Source organism: Rhagoletis zephyria, unplaced genomic scaffold (assembly GCF_001687245.7).
Source record: "Rhagoletis zephyria isolate East Lansing unplaced genomic scaffold, Rhagoletis_zephyria_1.1 Rzeph_scaffold_07233, whole genome shotgun sequence".
In the NCBI taxonomy this organism is placed as follows: domain Eukaryota; kingdom Metazoa; phylum Arthropoda; class Insecta; order Diptera; family Tephritidae; genus Rhagoletis; species Rhagoletis zephyria.
This window is the reverse complement of record NW_016164316.1, coordinates 1-18349: the sequence shown is the minus strand read 5'-3', so window position 1 is coordinate 18349 and position 18349 is coordinate 1. Positions and strand designations below refer to the sequence as shown.

Genomic DNA, 18349 nt, shown 5'->3' with positions numbered 1-18349 from the left:
TATTTCGGCGCTAGCCTACTTCGGGTTGCATCAGAGTTTCAAGCAGGCCGGCAATTGGGGGCACTCTCAAGAAGGAGTTATATTACCGCTACTCTGGTTGGTGGCACTGAATGGCCTTCTACTAGAACTAAACGGAAGAGGAGTAGAGCGAGTCTGTGGTGGAATTGATTATGTTTAGCAAGAAATCAAAAGTAACTAAGGGATTCCCACATTATCCTCTATTATCTATATATTAATAAGCTAACATAAATTTTGTCTCCGTTCGTTTGGCGATTCTAACGAACCGATTTCAAAACCAAGAACACCGTTGGAAAGGCATTTTTCCGTAGAGTTTTTATGGTTTCACAATTGGTTGAAAATTACGGCCAAAACCGTCGTTTAAACATTTTCGAATTGTGTATACATGTTGCTGCAACATGTTCAATTTGACATGTTTCGCCTGTTGTTTCACTACACATTTGAAATTAAGCTTTGAAATAAAGATAAATATGAAGATGAAGAAATAAATGATAACGATGAAGGCAAAAAAAAAGAAGGCAAAAGTGAAGATAAAGACGAAAATGGAGACAATGACAGATACATAAGAATTAGGGTAACTGAAAGGGTAAGAACATTTCTTGAATTTATGAAGTGAAACTTCTTTAGCGGCAGTTGGTTGGTTGGGAGTAAATTGTCAAATTCAAGGGGAATAATGCACATGGAAATGGTTCTCAGCGGTTTAGCGGTTTGAGAATAAAAACAAAAACAAAGATGCCTAGAAGTACAGGCAAAAACGAAGATCAAAGCATATTTAGACACTTTAAGGTAAAGGTGAGAGGAGTATGCAAAAAATAAAGATAAATATGAAGAAAAGAATGAGGATGAAGATCGATATTGTTATCGATATAAAACTCGATATTTTTATCGATATAATAATCGATATTGCTATCGATAAAATAATCGATATTGTTATCGATACTGTTATTGATTAAATAACCGCTATTGTAATCGATATAATAATCAATATAATAATCGATATTGTTATCGATACAATAATGGATATTGTTATCGGTATAATAATCGATTAAATAATTGATTTTGTTATCGATTTAGTCATTTATATTGTTAACGATATGTACAATAATCGATACTGATGATTGTTATATTTATCGATGAATTAATCGATTTTACAATCGTTGTATTTTTCTATATGTTTATGGATATTGTTATCGGTATTTTTATCGACACAGTTATCAACAGGGTTATCGATACACTAATCGGAACATGGAATGTGATCACATTACATGACATCACATCACATTTTATCACATGATATGAAGAGACATCACATGATATTACATCACATAATATGATATCACATCACACGATATCACGTGACATGACATTATATGATATGACATCACATTATATGGCATAACATCACATGACTTGACATCACATGATATGACATCGTATGACATGACATGGCATTACATGACGTGGCATCACATGATATGACATCATATGACATGACATCAGATGATATGACAACACATGACATGACATCCTATCACATCACATAAAATCACGTCACATCTTATCACGTCATCGCACCTCATCTCATCTACGTGAATAGAAAAAGAAAAGGATATAAGCAAAGATGTGAAAGATAAAAGCAAAGATGAAGACCAAGGTAAAGTTACCGATTTCAAAACCAAAAACACCGTTGGAAAGGTAATTTTCTGTAGATGAGGAGAGTTTTTATAGTTTCGAAATTGGTTGAAAATCGTCGTTTAAAAATTTCCATATTTGTGTATGGTTGTTTTTGCAACCTGTTCAATTTAAGCTGTTTCGCATTTTGTTTTACTTCGTATTTGAAATTAAACTTTGAAATAAAGATAAATATGAAGATGAAGAAACAAGTGATAACGATGAAGACAAAAAAAGGCAAAAGTGAAGATAAAGACGAAAATTGAGATAAAGGCGAAAATTGAGACAATGAGAAATACATAAGAATTAGGTTAACAGAGTTGAAATTTTCCGATAGGAATCGAAATAAAATCAGCCATAAAGGTTACTGAAATTTATCGAATCATCGAAGTTTATTATCGCAACGTATCGAATTATTCCAACTGATCAATGTTTACTGAGTTGTCGAAATTTATAGACACAGAAACTTAGTTGTCCAAATTTACGGATAGCTATCGAGCTATAAAAACGTGTGGGATTAACGAAATTTGTCAAGTTAAAGAAATGTATCAAGTTATCGATATTTATTGAATTATCATTATTTATAGACTTAACGAAATTTATCGAGGTGTCGTAATGCATGGAGTTCTTTCAACTTACAGAGTTATCGATAATTATTGATCTACTGAAATTGGTTGGTTCAACGAATCGAAGTTTATGGAATTTTCAAAATATATCGATTTATCGAAATTTCAAGGTTATATAAGCTTATCGACATATCACTTCTTATCGAATTTAATCGCCTTAACAAAGTGTAACGAGTTATCAAAATGTTTAGATAGTTTTCGAAAAATGTGGAGATGTCAAAAGTAAAAGTTTATAAAGGCATCCAAAGTTTTTACATTTTTGAGTTATCGAAATTTATCGAGCCATCGAATTTGACAGTTATTGAAATTGGTCGAGTTAACGAATTTTGTTGAGTTACCGGATTTTAGTGTTTTTGAAATTCATCGAACTATCGATATGTATCAAATCATTAATATTTACCGATAACATGAAAGGTAGCGGGTCAATTCTAAGTCCTGCTGAAGTCCAAAGACCTTCTAAGATAAAAAAAATTTTAGTTTCGTTTTAGTTCCAACGCAGAAGATGTTCCGGTAGGTTAATTTGTACCGTATAAGTTTTGGTACGTGTTAAGTTAGAAACCCTCTCCAAGGCTCCTAAAAACTAGAAAAACTGTCAAATTTTGACAGTAACTGGCCCTCTAGTTATTATTATTTGACACCAAACTTAGGTGGAAGAAATACATATGTAGTGGGGTTATCCAGTAGAAATCGGGAACTAAAGATATATTCTTCAACGTATCGATGGCCTCAGAGTGCAATTTATGTTGAAGTATGGTCTATGCCAATAAGCCCGAGATGATTTGAGATGTCAATAACGGGATCATACGCATTATAAATGAAATACAGCCCGAACAATGCCAAACAACCATGGGGGTCATTACCTTTTGGTTGGGCAGGGGTCTCTAGCAGAACAAGATTAATTGTTGTCTTTCACGAAGTCCTTTAAATATGTAAATCTTCAACTAGATACTTTTCTTTACTGAACACACCCGAGTTTCAGGGGTATCTACTAGTCTTAATAAATTGTCAGTTTAATTTCTTATAAAATTTACCTTTAGGTTTTTGCATCTTAACCATACATCGAAATTTTGTTTTAGAGAATCAATGTTAAATAATTGCAGAAACGATTAACCGACTTGCTGTGCAACCGAGACGTCTGCTTCTTAAAAAAATGTTGTAAAGAGAATCGGCAAGTACGTATCGTTACCCGCAAGCTAGAAACGTGAATGTGTAAAAATTAAAATTTTGTGAAATCAAGTTTGAATTGTTTTTCTGGCATAAGGGCGACGATGTGTATTTACTTCACATTTATTAATTTTTTATACGCCTGTCCTACATATCTTCGTAATAAAAAAATAGTAGTCATATTCTGAGATAGGACGTTCTTGAAAAGTTTTCTGAAATAGGGCGTTTTCGTAAATTCGATCCTGGCGACGCCCATGCGAAAAGCCATGGCACCCTGTGTTGCCAGAGGAATCGTGGTGGGCATTTAATGGATATTATGTTTCATACATCAATACCATAGATGAAAGAAAATCTGTGGCCTTATTGAATCACCCTATATCACTAACGATACCGGGATTAGTTCACATAAGCGATGCAGATTTTTCGGTATAGTGTCTTTAATGATGTTCAAATAAAAAAGATACTTGGGAAATCAACTCATAACTGATATTAAATTAATGGACACACTATAAATATATAAGTCTTAGTTCCGCACCGCCCTTTACTCACAACAATTATTACACTAACAGTCAGGATTTTAGGGCAGTGGTCTCTTGTCGAACCGGCAACTAAAATGGATTCGATACGCATATCCTCTACTGTTTCACCAACAACGTGTGTGGCCAGTACGGATGCGAATCATGCACACCTGTGACCTTGAAGTTGTCTTTTTTCAGTGGAATAATGGGTGTGGCTATTACATACAGATGTATCATACAGCGGCACGCATTTGAAGAAGTATCGTCAAACAAAGGTATCTTAAAACAATTAAATCATCTTTTCGCAGAGGAGCTGGGGGTGTTTCAAAGGGAAGTCACCTCTACGTCAAAAAGTCAGTTCAACCTATTCGATATCCATCTCGGCGTATTCCATTAGCCACCAAAGATCTTGTGGAAGCTGAATTGGGGCGCCTATGTTCGCAAGGTAGTCTGGATCCAGTTGAGAACACAGACTGGGCCACAACGATTGAGCGACGGGACAATACGCATTTGTGGCGATTATGAGGCGACGCTTAACAAAGCACTAAAGCTACACAACTTCCAGATACCAGCCAGATATCAACACTTTATTTTGGTTTACAGAGGGAGGTAGCATTTTTTTCCAAAATAGAACTCGCGCAAGCATATCAGCAATTGCAAGTCGACGAACAATCATCCTTGTTGCAGACAATCCTCCCTCACAAAGGCGCCTTCAGAGTTACCAGGCATCAACTTGGAATCTCTTCAGCGCCAGGGATATTTCAAAATTGTTTGGAAACACTTTTAAGAAATATACTAGGGGTGCTGCCGTGTCATGACGATATCGTAGTAATGGGAAAAACGGAGGCTGAGCTCGCTGTTCGGTTGCAAGAGGTATTTAGCCGTTTCAACACCACTGGACTTCGACTAAAAAAGGATAAGTGTTCGTTTGGATCATCGAGTTCCTGGGATTCCATCTGGACTCATTGGCAACTCGACCAACGCAAAGTAAAGTCAAGGCCATACAAAATGCTCCAGCGCTACTCAACTTTTACCATAACTTTTTACCGAACAAAGCTACAGTCGCCGAGCCATTACATCGCCTACTTGATAAGAACTCTCATTAGTTGTGAAAAAAGAAACAACAACAGGCGTTCGAAAATATTAAGCAGCTCTTATTATCCGAACATCTTCTGCTAGACTGTATACCAATTAAATTTAAATTTAATACGATCCAGCTCCAGTAGGTGTGCGGTTGATAGACTGATTGTTTTTGTGAAAATAAATTTTGTCGCACCGTGTGCTTATTATCACTACAAGTTCTGAACCCAAACTCCAACTTCAAGTCGGCACGAATTAGCATCATTCGACTTCAATAAAACTTTATACATGAAACGTTTCATTCCAATTGAACGACCACGATGCCCCAAATTCAGAATTTTGCGCAAAGTCTTTCAGACAGATAGACAGACAAAAATTCTAAAAATTGTTGATTTGGTATCTGTTGAATTTCTCAGAAAAAAATATCTCCTTAGATTCTGGTACACCCTAATATATGTACATTAGACTGCATCACCAAAAAAAAGTTGCGGTTTTCCGCAGGCATTACAAGACTTGTTATATTTTATGACGTCCACCAAAATATTTCGGAAAAGTATTAAGATTTAAGCGGGTTGAACCGATTTGAAAATACCTACAAAAATGCAGTTTTTTATGAATAAAAATAGTTTCTTATGGTGATTTCGTTTCTATCAAAAAATGTCGCCTTTTGATTGGGCCTTTCTCTTTTCATGTTCGATTCGAAATTAAGGACAAAGGGTGAACAAATTTTGTATTCGTTTCTTAAAATGTCACTCTCTTGTAAGGCAAAAAATGCACCTTTTCTGCCCTTTGAAGCTTTGTCAGGGGAGAAGGGTGCCCTGAAAGTCAGATGGTTGCTTGAAACGATAATATGTAGAAATAGTGAGCTGGACTAGAACAAGAAGACAAAAATATGCATTTTCAAAGGGTTGAGTGAACATCAAGCGCATTTTGCACCGTGCAAGGGCAACATTTTTTGGTAGAAACGAAATCACCATTAAAGAACTTTTTAAAAAAAGTCCCCTCAGATGACAAAATAGATTAAATTTAAAAAATCTGCATACAAATATTTAAAAATCTTTTCAACGGAATCGTAATAATCTGATTTTTGATGCGTTTTTTACCTTTTTCAAAGATTCACGAAAAACTTAAATAATTGGGCTAAAACTATTCTGATTCAGACTTATGGGATCTCGATATAAAGGCATTTTTCCACTATTTTTATTTATGGGCAAAAAAAGTCATTAGTGTCGCAATTTATTTAATGTTTTTTTTTTTTTTTTCAAAAACAAACACATCTTAATTCATTATCTCATCTCATTATTACGATTCCGTTCAAATTTTTTTTTTAATACTTTTATTAAAATTTTTTAAGCTTATCCCGTTTTGTCATTTGAATAGATTTTTTCAAAAAACATCTTTAAGAAACTATTTTTATTCATAAAAAAACTCCATTTTTGGAGGTATTTCAAAATCGGTCCAGCTCTCTTAATTCTTTTTATTGTTCCGAAATATTTTGGTGGACGTCTTAAAATATAATAGATTTCATAACTCCAANAAAATCGGTCCAGCTCTCTTAAATCTTTTTATTGTTCCGAAATATTTTGGTGGACGTCTTAAAATATAATAGATTTTATAACTCCAATGGAAAAACATTACCGATTTTTATTTATTTTTTTTTTTGTATATGGGGAGTGATGCTGTCTAATGTACATACATACATAGATGCCAAGCAAAATTTTAAACAAATTTAAATTTTAAGTACTATGTAATATGTAATAAGTAAATATTGTAGTATTCCTTACCTTCATTGATGCGCGTGAAACAGTCTGTGTGTGGATTGATTTGACATCTCGTTTGCGCTGTGATCGCCGTAGGGTTGATGGCNGTAATAACTATGTAGTAAGTAAATATTGTAGTATTCCTTACCTTCATTGATGCGCGTGAAACAGTCTGTGTGTGGATTGATTTGACATCTCGTTTGCGCTGTGATCGCCGTAGGGTTGATGGCACAATTCACATCCACCGATGAATCGCACACATAACATATGTTCGCGTCTGGTAAATTACTATACGTGTTACAATCGTCGCCATCGCAGAGGAAATAGTGAATGATATCGTTGTAAATTGCATCCGCTGATACACTGCTCCTGCAGCCCATACGTACAGCGCTGTGTGTTTCTGAATCAAAATATATGTAACACTGATCACTCGCCGAATAACCGCTGCATGTGAGCGACACAGGCTCATCACAATCATTGCCATCGCAATGCAGGCACGACAAACGTCCGTCGGCAGGCACTGCCGCCGTATTACACCTATCGCCTTCGGTGCATCTAACACAATTGTTTGCCTCATTACATGTTGCACGATCATCAAATTCCAGATCCTCGAAACAGGTGCGCGCCAAATCGAACACTTGTGGATTGGATTTGCGTTCATACAATGCTGTCACACAACCTTCGACGCATGCGCGTGTAGTTGTAATCGCGCTGACATTCGCCAAACAGTCAGCATTGGTGGCTTCATCACAGTACAGGCACTGTTGTGTTGCTTTCACTTCGGTGATATTGTTGCAACCATTCGATTTGCAATTGAAGCATAGCTCTGGATTTGCAGCGCAATGTGATTCGTAATCAGCGGCGACAGCTGTTTCACAGCCACGTGCCACAACTACACTGCTTTCGTTGAATACTGTCACACAATCCTGATAAATGTCACCTTCGCATTTGCGCAAACGTTGACTGAACACCAAGCAATCCTCTCCCGAACAAGTATTACAGTTCAATGGCAAATCTTGAAATATGCCATACAATTCTTCTGATCTTCTTTGCACATTCGCCTGATTGCAGCCGGTGCCGCTGCACACTTGGCAATTTCTAGCGGTGGCATCGCAACTGAACTCACTAGAGCAGCCGCGACGCGTTACACCCGATTCATAGACCGACACACAAGCATCGTTTGCAACATAGATGGGACATATGGAGAGCGCTGATGGTGCTCTGCTGCAATTACTGTCTGTTAGAGAATCGCAACGTTGACATTGAGTACGATTGGCGGGAATGATCTGAGGATATGAGTGAAGAAAGGAAATTCGAAAATGGCAATGAAATGAAATGTAAATGCAAGTTGTTTGTCGAAAAATGTAACGCGACTTTGATGTGAAACATGTTGGCTAACGAACTTTATCTACAAATGTTTATCTACAAGTGTTTATTTTTAAATGTTTATCTACAAATGTTTATCTACAAGTGTTTATCTACAAATGTTTATCAAAAAATGTTTATCTAAAAATGTTTGTCTACAAATTTTTACCAAAAAATGTTTATCTAAAAATGTTTGTCTACAAATGTTTATCTACAAATGTTTATCTACAAGTGTTTATCTACAAATGTTTATCAAAAAATGTTTATCTAAAAATGTTTGTCTACAAATGTTTATCTAAAGATGTTTATCTAAAAATGTTTATCTACAAATGAGGATATATGCATTTTTTGTTCTTCGGTAACACAGCTTACCTCGCGTTGAGTTCCTAACACGTTAACCAAAACTAATCATAACTGTAGTTTTAGATAAAAGAGAAATTACTGCTGTGCAATAATAGGCCTTATAAATAAAAACTAAGCATTTGTTTTTCTTAAAGTCTCAGTACTTTATTTAAATTTTTTAGTATAAATCGAGTAAAAGGTCTGAAATTTTACGAAAAATCGTTTTTTTCTATTCATAAGGCCCTTTTTTCATCTAAAACCCAATTATTAAGTGATTCCATCATAATAAATTTATAATTTAAAAACTGGATATAAAGTATTATTAAAAAAAACTGTACATATATTTTTGGTAATATAAAAATTGGATATATTTTTGGCAATTTTAAACCCTGCCGTAAATTTTTACTGGTCTAAAAACTGAACATAATTTTTAGTAATTTCAAAAGTGAACATAATTTTATGATCCACTTAAAGCTGGAAATGCATACTCTATAATTTGAAAACTAAAATGTTGGTTTAAAATTCTGTACATAAATTTGTAGTTATATAAAAACTGAACATTTTATTTGGTACTATTAAAACTGGACATATTATTGGGAAATCGAAAAACTGGACAGAGACTTGGCATTTCAAACTTTGACATAATTTCATGGTAATACAAAAACTGGACATATTTTTTGGTTATATAAACTGCGCGTATTTTTTTTTTTGTCAAATACTTTTTGTTAGTGAAAGACCGACAAATTTATGCTTAAGGTTATAGTTTATGGTAATATAAAAATTGTATATAGGTTTTTGGCAATTTAAGGCCTAGCCGCCAACTTAAGGTAATCTAAAAATTGGATATAAATGTTTGTTTAATTTGAAGACTTATGATGCGTTTTCAGTTTTTTAAAACTTAACATAAATTTGTACTCATACAAACACTGAACGGAGTTTTTGGTACTAAAAAAAAAAAACTGGAATTATTTTTGGGCAAACAAAAAACAGGCCAGAAATTTTTCCTGGGCGTATTTTTTGGTAAACTATTTTATTTGGTTAGTTAAGGACTGAGTACAGATTTATGGTTATTTATTTTAAAAACTGATCGTAAGCGTTAAGAATCTAAAAAGCGGGCAAAATTTTTTTAGAATCACAAAACTGGCTATAATTATTTATTAATTTTTTTTATTAAAAAGAATGTTTGCGGTAAAAAACTGGGCATACATTTTTAATTGAAAGAAAAAACTGGATATAATTTTTTGGTAATATAAAAATTGGGCATATTTTTAGGCAAAATAGCCGAAAATAAAAAAGTTTCACATCAAAATAATCAAATATACATATAAAAAATGTTCATAATAGGTACGGGTTTGCAGAAGAAAAACTTTCTACTCACCTCTACATTGCAGCCACTATCCTCGCATAGATTGCAGAGCGCATCCTCCCCGGTCACGCAATTATAAAAATCATCGCCTTCCAATTCGAAGAGGCAGCCACGTTCGGTCGTCCCATTATTGGCAAGACTAACACGCTCATAGCAATTCGTGTACGGCACGTTGTTGCAACGCACCGAACGACCCGCTAAGCGCGGTCGTGTAGCACACCTGGCATCCTCCGTTGAATTGCATTTAGTGCAATCATTTGGTTGTGCCAAATTCTCATATCCATTACAATTCGACGTCGAACATACATAAATGCTCTTGTTTCGAATCAACTCGGCAATTTGCGTTGCATTGCCTAACTCTGAGCTGCAGCCCATGCCAATGAAATCATAGTTTGAGTCGAGGCGTATGTAGCACTGCTCATTTTCATTGATATCAGGACACTGGACTACCGCTGGGTCATCACAGTCTTCACCAGCACATTGATAGCACTCGGTGGCAGAGGCAGTAACTGAAATTTTTTATATTTTTTTCTTTTAGTAAATGTGGCGTTGATAGAAAAGTAATATATCGTAGAAACTTAAAAGTGGTGTGCGAGTACTTAGTCATGAAGCCGCCAATTTCCATCATTTCAAGGCTAAGAAGTGCGATTAAGATTAAGTGTAGCGGATATATTTTAATTTTTTTTTTATTGCAATTTTTTCAATTTAATTTTCGTTTAATTTTTATATTGTTTTAAAATGAAGAAAGATTTTCGTGTTTTTTTCTTTTTTAAAAAAATGTTTCTTTTAATTTGATTTTTGGATTTTTTTGTTTGAAAAAAAAAATTATATTTTTCTTATTTCATTTAACTTTTGGAAATTATTACTATATATTTTTATACCCAAGCGCACTTGTGCACAAGGGTATTATAACTTAGTTCACATAACGGTTGTTTTTAACAGCCAAAACGAATCGAGATAGATATAGATCAGAATGAAAAGAAACGTCGATTAAGCCATGTCTGACAGTCCGTCCGTACGTCCGTATGTCCGTGCACACGATGACTCGATCAAATTGAGATATCTCAAAGAAATTTGGTACGTAGATTGCCCTTTACCCAAGGTAGGTTGGTATTGAAATTGGACCGTAATCACGTCCACTTACCATATTACGGTTGTTTTCCGAAATACGAAAACTGCAATATTTTAGTAACTACTGGCGCTTATTCACTCCAACGTGATATTTACAATGATTTTTAGACGTAAAATAGGAGTATCATATATTTTTGGCAAATGGGCGTAGCCACGCCTACTTATGATTACATGTGTATATCTTGGTTGCCGCACCACCAATTTCTCCCAAACTTCGCACAGTTGTTTGCCCTGGTACAACATATAAAACGACTGAAAATTTTTAAAATCGGACAATAACCAAGCCCAGATCCCATATAACGGTAATTTAGAGATATACGAAATATTCTATAAATCAATAAATATCGAAACTAATTTATCTAAAATTGATGTTTGCAATAATTCTTCAGCACAAAATAAATAAGTTTATGATAAAATTTTGGAAAATGGCACCGCCCACTTATTATCACATATATGTATGTATCTCGGTAACCGTTCTAGCAATATTTACCAAACTATTATTGTATTATTATTGAGCTTAGCACAAATCGTTGAAAATTATTGAAATCCGACTAAAACTACGGTCACTTCTCATATAACGCAAATGCTTGAAACTTCAATAATTCGAAATTTAAGGACACTAATTGACTCAAATTTGATACACCCCGGCTTACCATGTAGCGGTAGCTTTCGGAAANTGCTTAGCACAAATCGTTGAAAATTATTGAAATCCGACTAAAACTACGGTCACTTCTCATATAACGGAAATGCTTGAAACTTCAATATTTCGAAATTTAAGGACACTAATTGCCTCAAGTTTGATACACCCCGGCTTACCATGTAGCGGTAGCTTTCGGAAAGGTGAAAAACATATATTTGAATCTTGCGCCTGGTATCTAATGTTCGGCTCCGCCCAAACTTAGACATTTTTACTTGTTTTTTATTTCATTTAATTTTTAGGACCTTTTTATTTATTTATTTTTTAACTTACATTTTCTTCTAATTTTTAAATTTTGTTTTAAAACTGAAAATATTGTTTTCCTTTTATTTAATTTTTAAGTACTATTTTCTTCTTTTTTGTTTTAACATTTTATTTTTCTGGTTTAATTGTTAGATTAAATTTTTGAAAATAATTATTATTTAGTTTAGCTTTATTTTTAATTCGAATTTCTTTCATTTATTACTTTTTCTTCTTAAAAAAAAAAAAGTATATGTCTTTTGTACTTAATTTAATTTTTAAAAAACTTATTGCTAAAAGTCGACATCATAACGCTAGGACCTTCTCGTTAGTAGGCCTTTCAACTACTCTTTAGAAGTACAGTAAAATGTTTTCAAGATAGTTGCCAGAATTGACAATTGTCTTACGAAATACTTTTGTCTTTCGAATAATTGTGGTGAGTTGAAGGACAGTTAGTTGTGATAATTGTGCATGGAAAAACTGTTTTTAATAATTTATAATCACAAAACTTTTTTCGTTTCTTAATGGCATACTTAGTATAATACATAGGCTAATATATAGCTTTAAAACTGAGACAAAAAGTTTTTAGCAATCACACGATTGGTAAAACATTTAAATTTGTAAACATTTAAGTTGAAAATCACTTTCATTTTTTCGATCACAAGATCGGGTAATCAAATTACGCAAAATTTTGGACAAATTCTTAATCGACTGAATCCATCTTTAAAAAAAAAAATAAAATAAAAGCAGATTTCAAAATTATTCTAAACGAACAAATATAATTGAAGTTTTTACCAAAAAATTATGTAAAATACAAAAATTTAATTTTCTAACTACTTCAGAACCATTTCAGTTATGAAGTGTTTTTTCCAAAATTTCGTTGTGATCAGAGATTTATGTATTTCACTAAAATCACTCATACGCCATGTCACCTGTTGCNGTGATAATTGTGCATGGAAAGACTGTTTTTAATGATTTATAATCACAAAACTTTTTTCATTTCTTAATGGCATACTTAGTATAATACATAGGCTAATATATAGCTTTAAAACTGAGACAAAAAGTTTTTAGCAATCACACGATTGGTAAAACATTTAAATTTGTAAACATTTAAGTTGAAAATCACTTTCATTTTTTCGATCACAAGATCGGGTAATCAAATTACGCAAAATTTTGGACAAATTCTTAATCGACTGATCCATCTTTAAAAAAAAATAAAATCAAAGCAGATTTCAAAATTATTCTAAACGAACAAATATAATTGAAGTTTTTACCAAAAAATTATGTAAAATACAAAAATTTAATTTTCGAACTACTTCAGAACCATTTCAGTTATGAAGTGTTTTTTCCAAAATTTCGTTGTGATCAGAGATTTATGTATTTCACTAAAATCACTCATACGCCATGTCACCTGTTGCTTCCCTTGCTATCATTTATAGTCTTACAAAAACTTTTAATAGGTGGAACCGAGTTACAAAAAAACACTCGCTTAAATGACGAAATACATGTAAAACAACAAAACTTTTTTTTTATTTATCCGAGTTCAGCCGGTCGGTTAAAAAATACGCGATACGTGTTGTTAATTGTGAAAACTGCATCATCGGTAAATAAATACTATTTTTTTTACTGGTTTACATAATCAATATGCGATCACTTTTATTTGAATTTACCAGGTCGCGTAAAGGCATACATGTAATTTTTCCGCATTTTTTTTTTTTGTTCTGCATACAGTAAAATTTATGTTGCCAAACCTTCGACAAATATTTATTGGCGCTATTAAAATTTATGGCGCAATTCAACTTAACTAACTGTTCTATCGTAAATTTTTTACTTGGCTTATCAGCAGAATTTTTATATCGGTTGCATAACAATTAGGCTGTTAATATTTTGCGTATTCGCACATTCTTTCAGCAGAAAACTCTCAACAGCAAAGTTCAAGTGAATTTATATGTGCGCTCTCTCGAGGGCAGAAATGTTTGCAAATGTACGCGAACGCTAAACTAGCAAAAATATGCAAATTTCACAACAGCTGTTCGTAGTTAAGTTAAATATCGAAAGCCTAATTGCAAGTTCCTCCCCTTTCTTTCCATGAATTCTCGTTTTTTGTGACTCGGGCGAGTTATAAACCATTCATTATATCCTTTAGTAAGAAATGGACAAGCATCGTTTTTCCCTATTTTATTTTGGCCTCCAACACCAAATTTCTATTTTGTGCAGTACGTTGGTTACAATCAGCTATTTGCTGGCTGGAGAATTGCTGCTAGCAATAACTTTTCCAGCAGAAACTCGAAGCTTCTCAACAAAATAAAATGCCATTTTGCGCTCTCAATTTCCCCTACATTGCTGGATATTTGTGTACACTAACAGTAAAAGCTGATAATTTTACACAGATTATCAAAAAACTATCAATAAGCAGACCCGAAAGCCTTGGCCTTGCCTAAAATTACTTATGGCGTCTTCGTTTCTACAAAAAATTTTGCCTTCTCATCGCCCTCTTAGTGTTTGTGCGTATAGGGCAAAAACAAGGTCGCATTTTTCCATAGAAACGAGTTCGGCATTACTTATTGGACTGTGTGGAATAACTTTTACGATTTAATATGTTATGTTGTATGTTAAATGTTATGCATAATAAATAAAAAGTGTTTTATTGGGAGCCGGAGCGGAGCTAAGATCGGAGGTCGAAGCGAAATAAAATACCAGAGCGGAGCGACGAAAAAAAACACCCTTACTCCGAAGCCCTGAGAAAAACTCAACAAATTTTCACCAAAATTTCGAGCTTTGTAATCCGAATTCATACATAGACCATCAACAAAACAATATTATTAAAAATCAAGCTGGCTTAACTGACCGGAAGTCCAATTTTTTTATTTAGACATGTATGTATTGTTTTTACTTTTGTTTGAAATTTTTTCCTTAGAATTGCCATTTTCCACCTCTAAATGACCTTCGAACTTCAACACGTCCTGGATTTCTAAAATGAACGAAAATGTTTTCTTATTGGAAAACGAACAGTACAAACCCCAAATCCGGGATGCTGTATGATTTGGTACTATTTCCAATCCATTTTTATTTTATTTTGCTTGTTTCTAAAAAGTTAACAAACAAATTTTAACTTGAAAAAGATTGTGAATATTGTTAAAAAATCACCATGTGAACGCTAGTTTGAGTCACTGTATGTGTGTGTGTTCTCAAAAATTGTTGTTGTTGTTGTTGCCTTCGCAAAAAAAATTTGTTGCTTCTTTCATTTTTATTTTGGTACAAGTAGACACAAGTTAAATGCCGTTTTCTCAAGTAACTTTTAAAATTAAGCTGTCTTTCATTTTTTTTTTTTTTACCAAATTTGTGTTTACAGGGTAGATAAATTTAAAAAAATATATGCTTTATAAAACGGCCCTTAAAACTATTCTTCTCGAGTTTTTTATTTCCTATAATGCGGTCACTCTTTCACTAAACTTGCGACAATCAACTCAAAATTTGTTCTTTCACTTAAAAAACGCAAATCTGCCAGATATGGCAGATTTTTTATACCGAGTCCTTATAAGTGAGAAACTAACGTAATTTCGTTGAGGGGCTTATTATTATTCCAGAGTCTTCTCTGAGTTTTTTGTTTTTTACAAAGCTTTTAAAAATATTCTGATTTTACTTCATAAACTCATTTTTTTTTTTTTTAAGTTTTAATCCTTAATCGCACTTCCGCGCGCACTTCATTGCATGCAACTTTTTTATTATGAATTTATCATTTATTTTAAATCCAAGTAATGGCATACATCCTACCAATTTCACTGTTGGCACAATAAAGCACTAAACCTATTAGAAGGTAGCCAATTTTTTTATTCCGGGGCAACATCTTGCCCATTAGTCGACGCACGTTTTTAGCGCGTTTGAAAATTTTCGGCCAACTAATTTGGCCATTCTTTTGGTCAGTGGCTTTTATAGATTNTTTCACTTAAAAAACGCAAATCTGCCAGATATGGCAGATTTTTTATACCGAGTCCTTATAAGTGAGAAACTAACGTAATTTCGTCAAGGGGCTTATTATTATTCCAGAGTCTTCTCTGAGTTTTTTGTTTTTTACAAAACTAGTGCTCACTGTATAATTTAAAAAAAAAGAGCAAAGCTTTTAAAAATATTCTGACTTTTTTACTTCATAAACTCATTTTTTTTTTTTTTTTAGTTTTAATCCTTAATCGCACTTCCGCGCGCACTTCATTGCTTGCAACTTTTTTATTATGAATTTATCATTTATTTTAAATCCAAGCAATGGCATACATCCTACCAATTTCACTGTTGGCACAATAAAGCACTAAACCTATTAGAAGGTAGCCAATTTTTATATTCCGGGGCAACATCTTGCCCATTAGTCGACGCACGTTTTTAGCGCGTTTGAAAATTTTCGGCCAACTAATTTGGCCATTCTTTTGGTCAGTGGCTTTTATAGATTCGCTCTAATCTAGTTGCCGGCATTGATATCAATCTAACACAGAAGGTGTAAGTAGTTTTGTGTTTTTTTTATTGCTCTACGAACATAACTATAACTCTTTAACAACGTACAAAAAAAAAAAATCGATATTTATTAGCCATGATGTCAATTGACGCTGGCACAAAATTTACTACAACAACAAAGATTAGGCAATAAAATGGAAAATATAATAATTAGCAATTAGATTAGTAGTTGTTAGTTATTTCGCATTAAAGCCCAATAACTTTGTACGGAAAGTTTATAACTATACGCACATATGTATGTACGTATGCATGCATATACGTACGTTAAGGTGGACACCATCTAAAAATGTGATGTTGTTTGAAAAATAAAATTTTTAAGAATTCGATGCCATTTCTACGAAAACTTGTTTTGTCCCGTATAAAATACATGGAAATTTTTGGAACTTTGAGTGAGTTCAAAAAAAAGAAAAAACGGAGGTAAAGTTTTTTCGATAAAGAACAATTCTAGGAGGGGAGAGCATTAAAATTCCGACTTTACTTTTACACATACATTTTTGGACCACCCTAATGCACATATGTATGTATAAGAATGTGCAATCTTATAAAGTTATAACAACGATTGCCCAATCTAATCGCAATCTAGCAATTCACTGTATAGATTTCTTACTAATATATTACCGATATGTGTGTACGTTTATAGATATAACCCGATTTTGACTTTGGTATTTGAATTATAGAAATAAGACGCCTATCAGTAGATAAAGTACGCTTATCCGCATTCTCAGCAGTCGCCTACGAAAAAGGCATAAAAATATCACTCATGTATGTAAATAAAGTGCACTTTTATGAAATGCAATTAAACATTGTAGCGAAGCCACTGGGTGAAGTTCAAAGTGTTATCTCCATTATGAAATGCTATTGATAACATTTCTGGCTATAGCCATCATCACTGCGCCTATCATAATGCAGTACCAGCGTATAAGAGTCAATTCTACATTTATCAATTCTGTTTAATCGATGAGTTTCATTGCTTTAAAAAAAAAAAAAGTAAAAATTAGCCCAACAAAATAATCAGCCGCTATCCGTCGCTATTTGTCGTCATTAAATGCATATGTAAATATGAGTACCAAGTAGTGTCTATCAATAAAGAGAGTTGTCATTCAATACGACATCAAAAGAAAATCCAAGAGGTTTGCACAGTGTATCTGGTGTAATTTGGCCTTTCATGACGAGGATGCCTTAATTTTTCTTGGGCCACGTCGAGTTATTTTTTTTAACGGCCGTTGAAGTTTTCAGGCTTAAATTATTTTATTGTTTAGTTTTAATTACTTTTAATTACCTTTAAGTCTATGAAGGATTTCATTTAGTAAAATTTTTGTTCGTATGCTACATTTATCAACAATTTAGATAATAGCATCTCGGAAACTAAAGTAGGTATCCAAAAACTGTTCACACCAATCGAAATATCTTACTTTAATTTACCTGCATCTATAACTAAAGATCGTCAAAATGGCGCTTAGGACAATCTGTTTTTCAGGCGACGATATGTTTAATACAAATTGCAAAGCGCCATCTGGTGGCAACATTTTTTCATATGTGGAAGAAAGTATTATTTCAAAACTTTTCAATAAGCCTAATGCTGAATTTCCACTAGCCATTAAATGACAACTTTTTAATGACAATTTTGGGCATTAAAAAATATCCGTGCCCTAATGTTCATGAAAATAGTCATTTGTCTGTTTCCGCATGGCATAGCATACATTTTGTTGTCATTGAAATGCCTAGTGGAAATTCGGCATAAGTAATAAAAATAGATACAAATTTACAGATTTTATAAGCATTTTATATCTATGTATATTAGCGTGCTTTTTTGCAACAATTTTTTTTTTTTTGTAGGAAATACCTAAAAAAATGCCCTGATTACCACT

The 18349-nt window shown here is 33.4% G+C and overlaps 1 protein-coding gene across 1 annotated transcript in view; it reads right to left on the bottom strand.

The window, feature by feature from the left end:
- LOC108374009 (uncharacterized) overlaps nt 1-15825 on the bottom strand; it is a gene marked incomplete at its 3' end in the record, with an annotated part of 29582 nt that extends 13757 nt beyond the window's left edge. The window contains exons 1-3 of the mRNA XM_017629957.1: nt 15753-15825; nt 9923-10419; nt 6986-8123 (exon numbers count right to left, since the gene is read on the bottom strand). Coding sequence (XP_017485446.1) covers nt 6986-8123; nt 9923-10419; nt 15753-15825 — 1708 coding nt within the window. The remainder of the gene's footprint in view (nt 1-6985; nt 8124-9922; nt 10420-15752) is intronic.
- Between the last annotated feature and the right edge of the window lie 2524 nt (nt 15826-18349).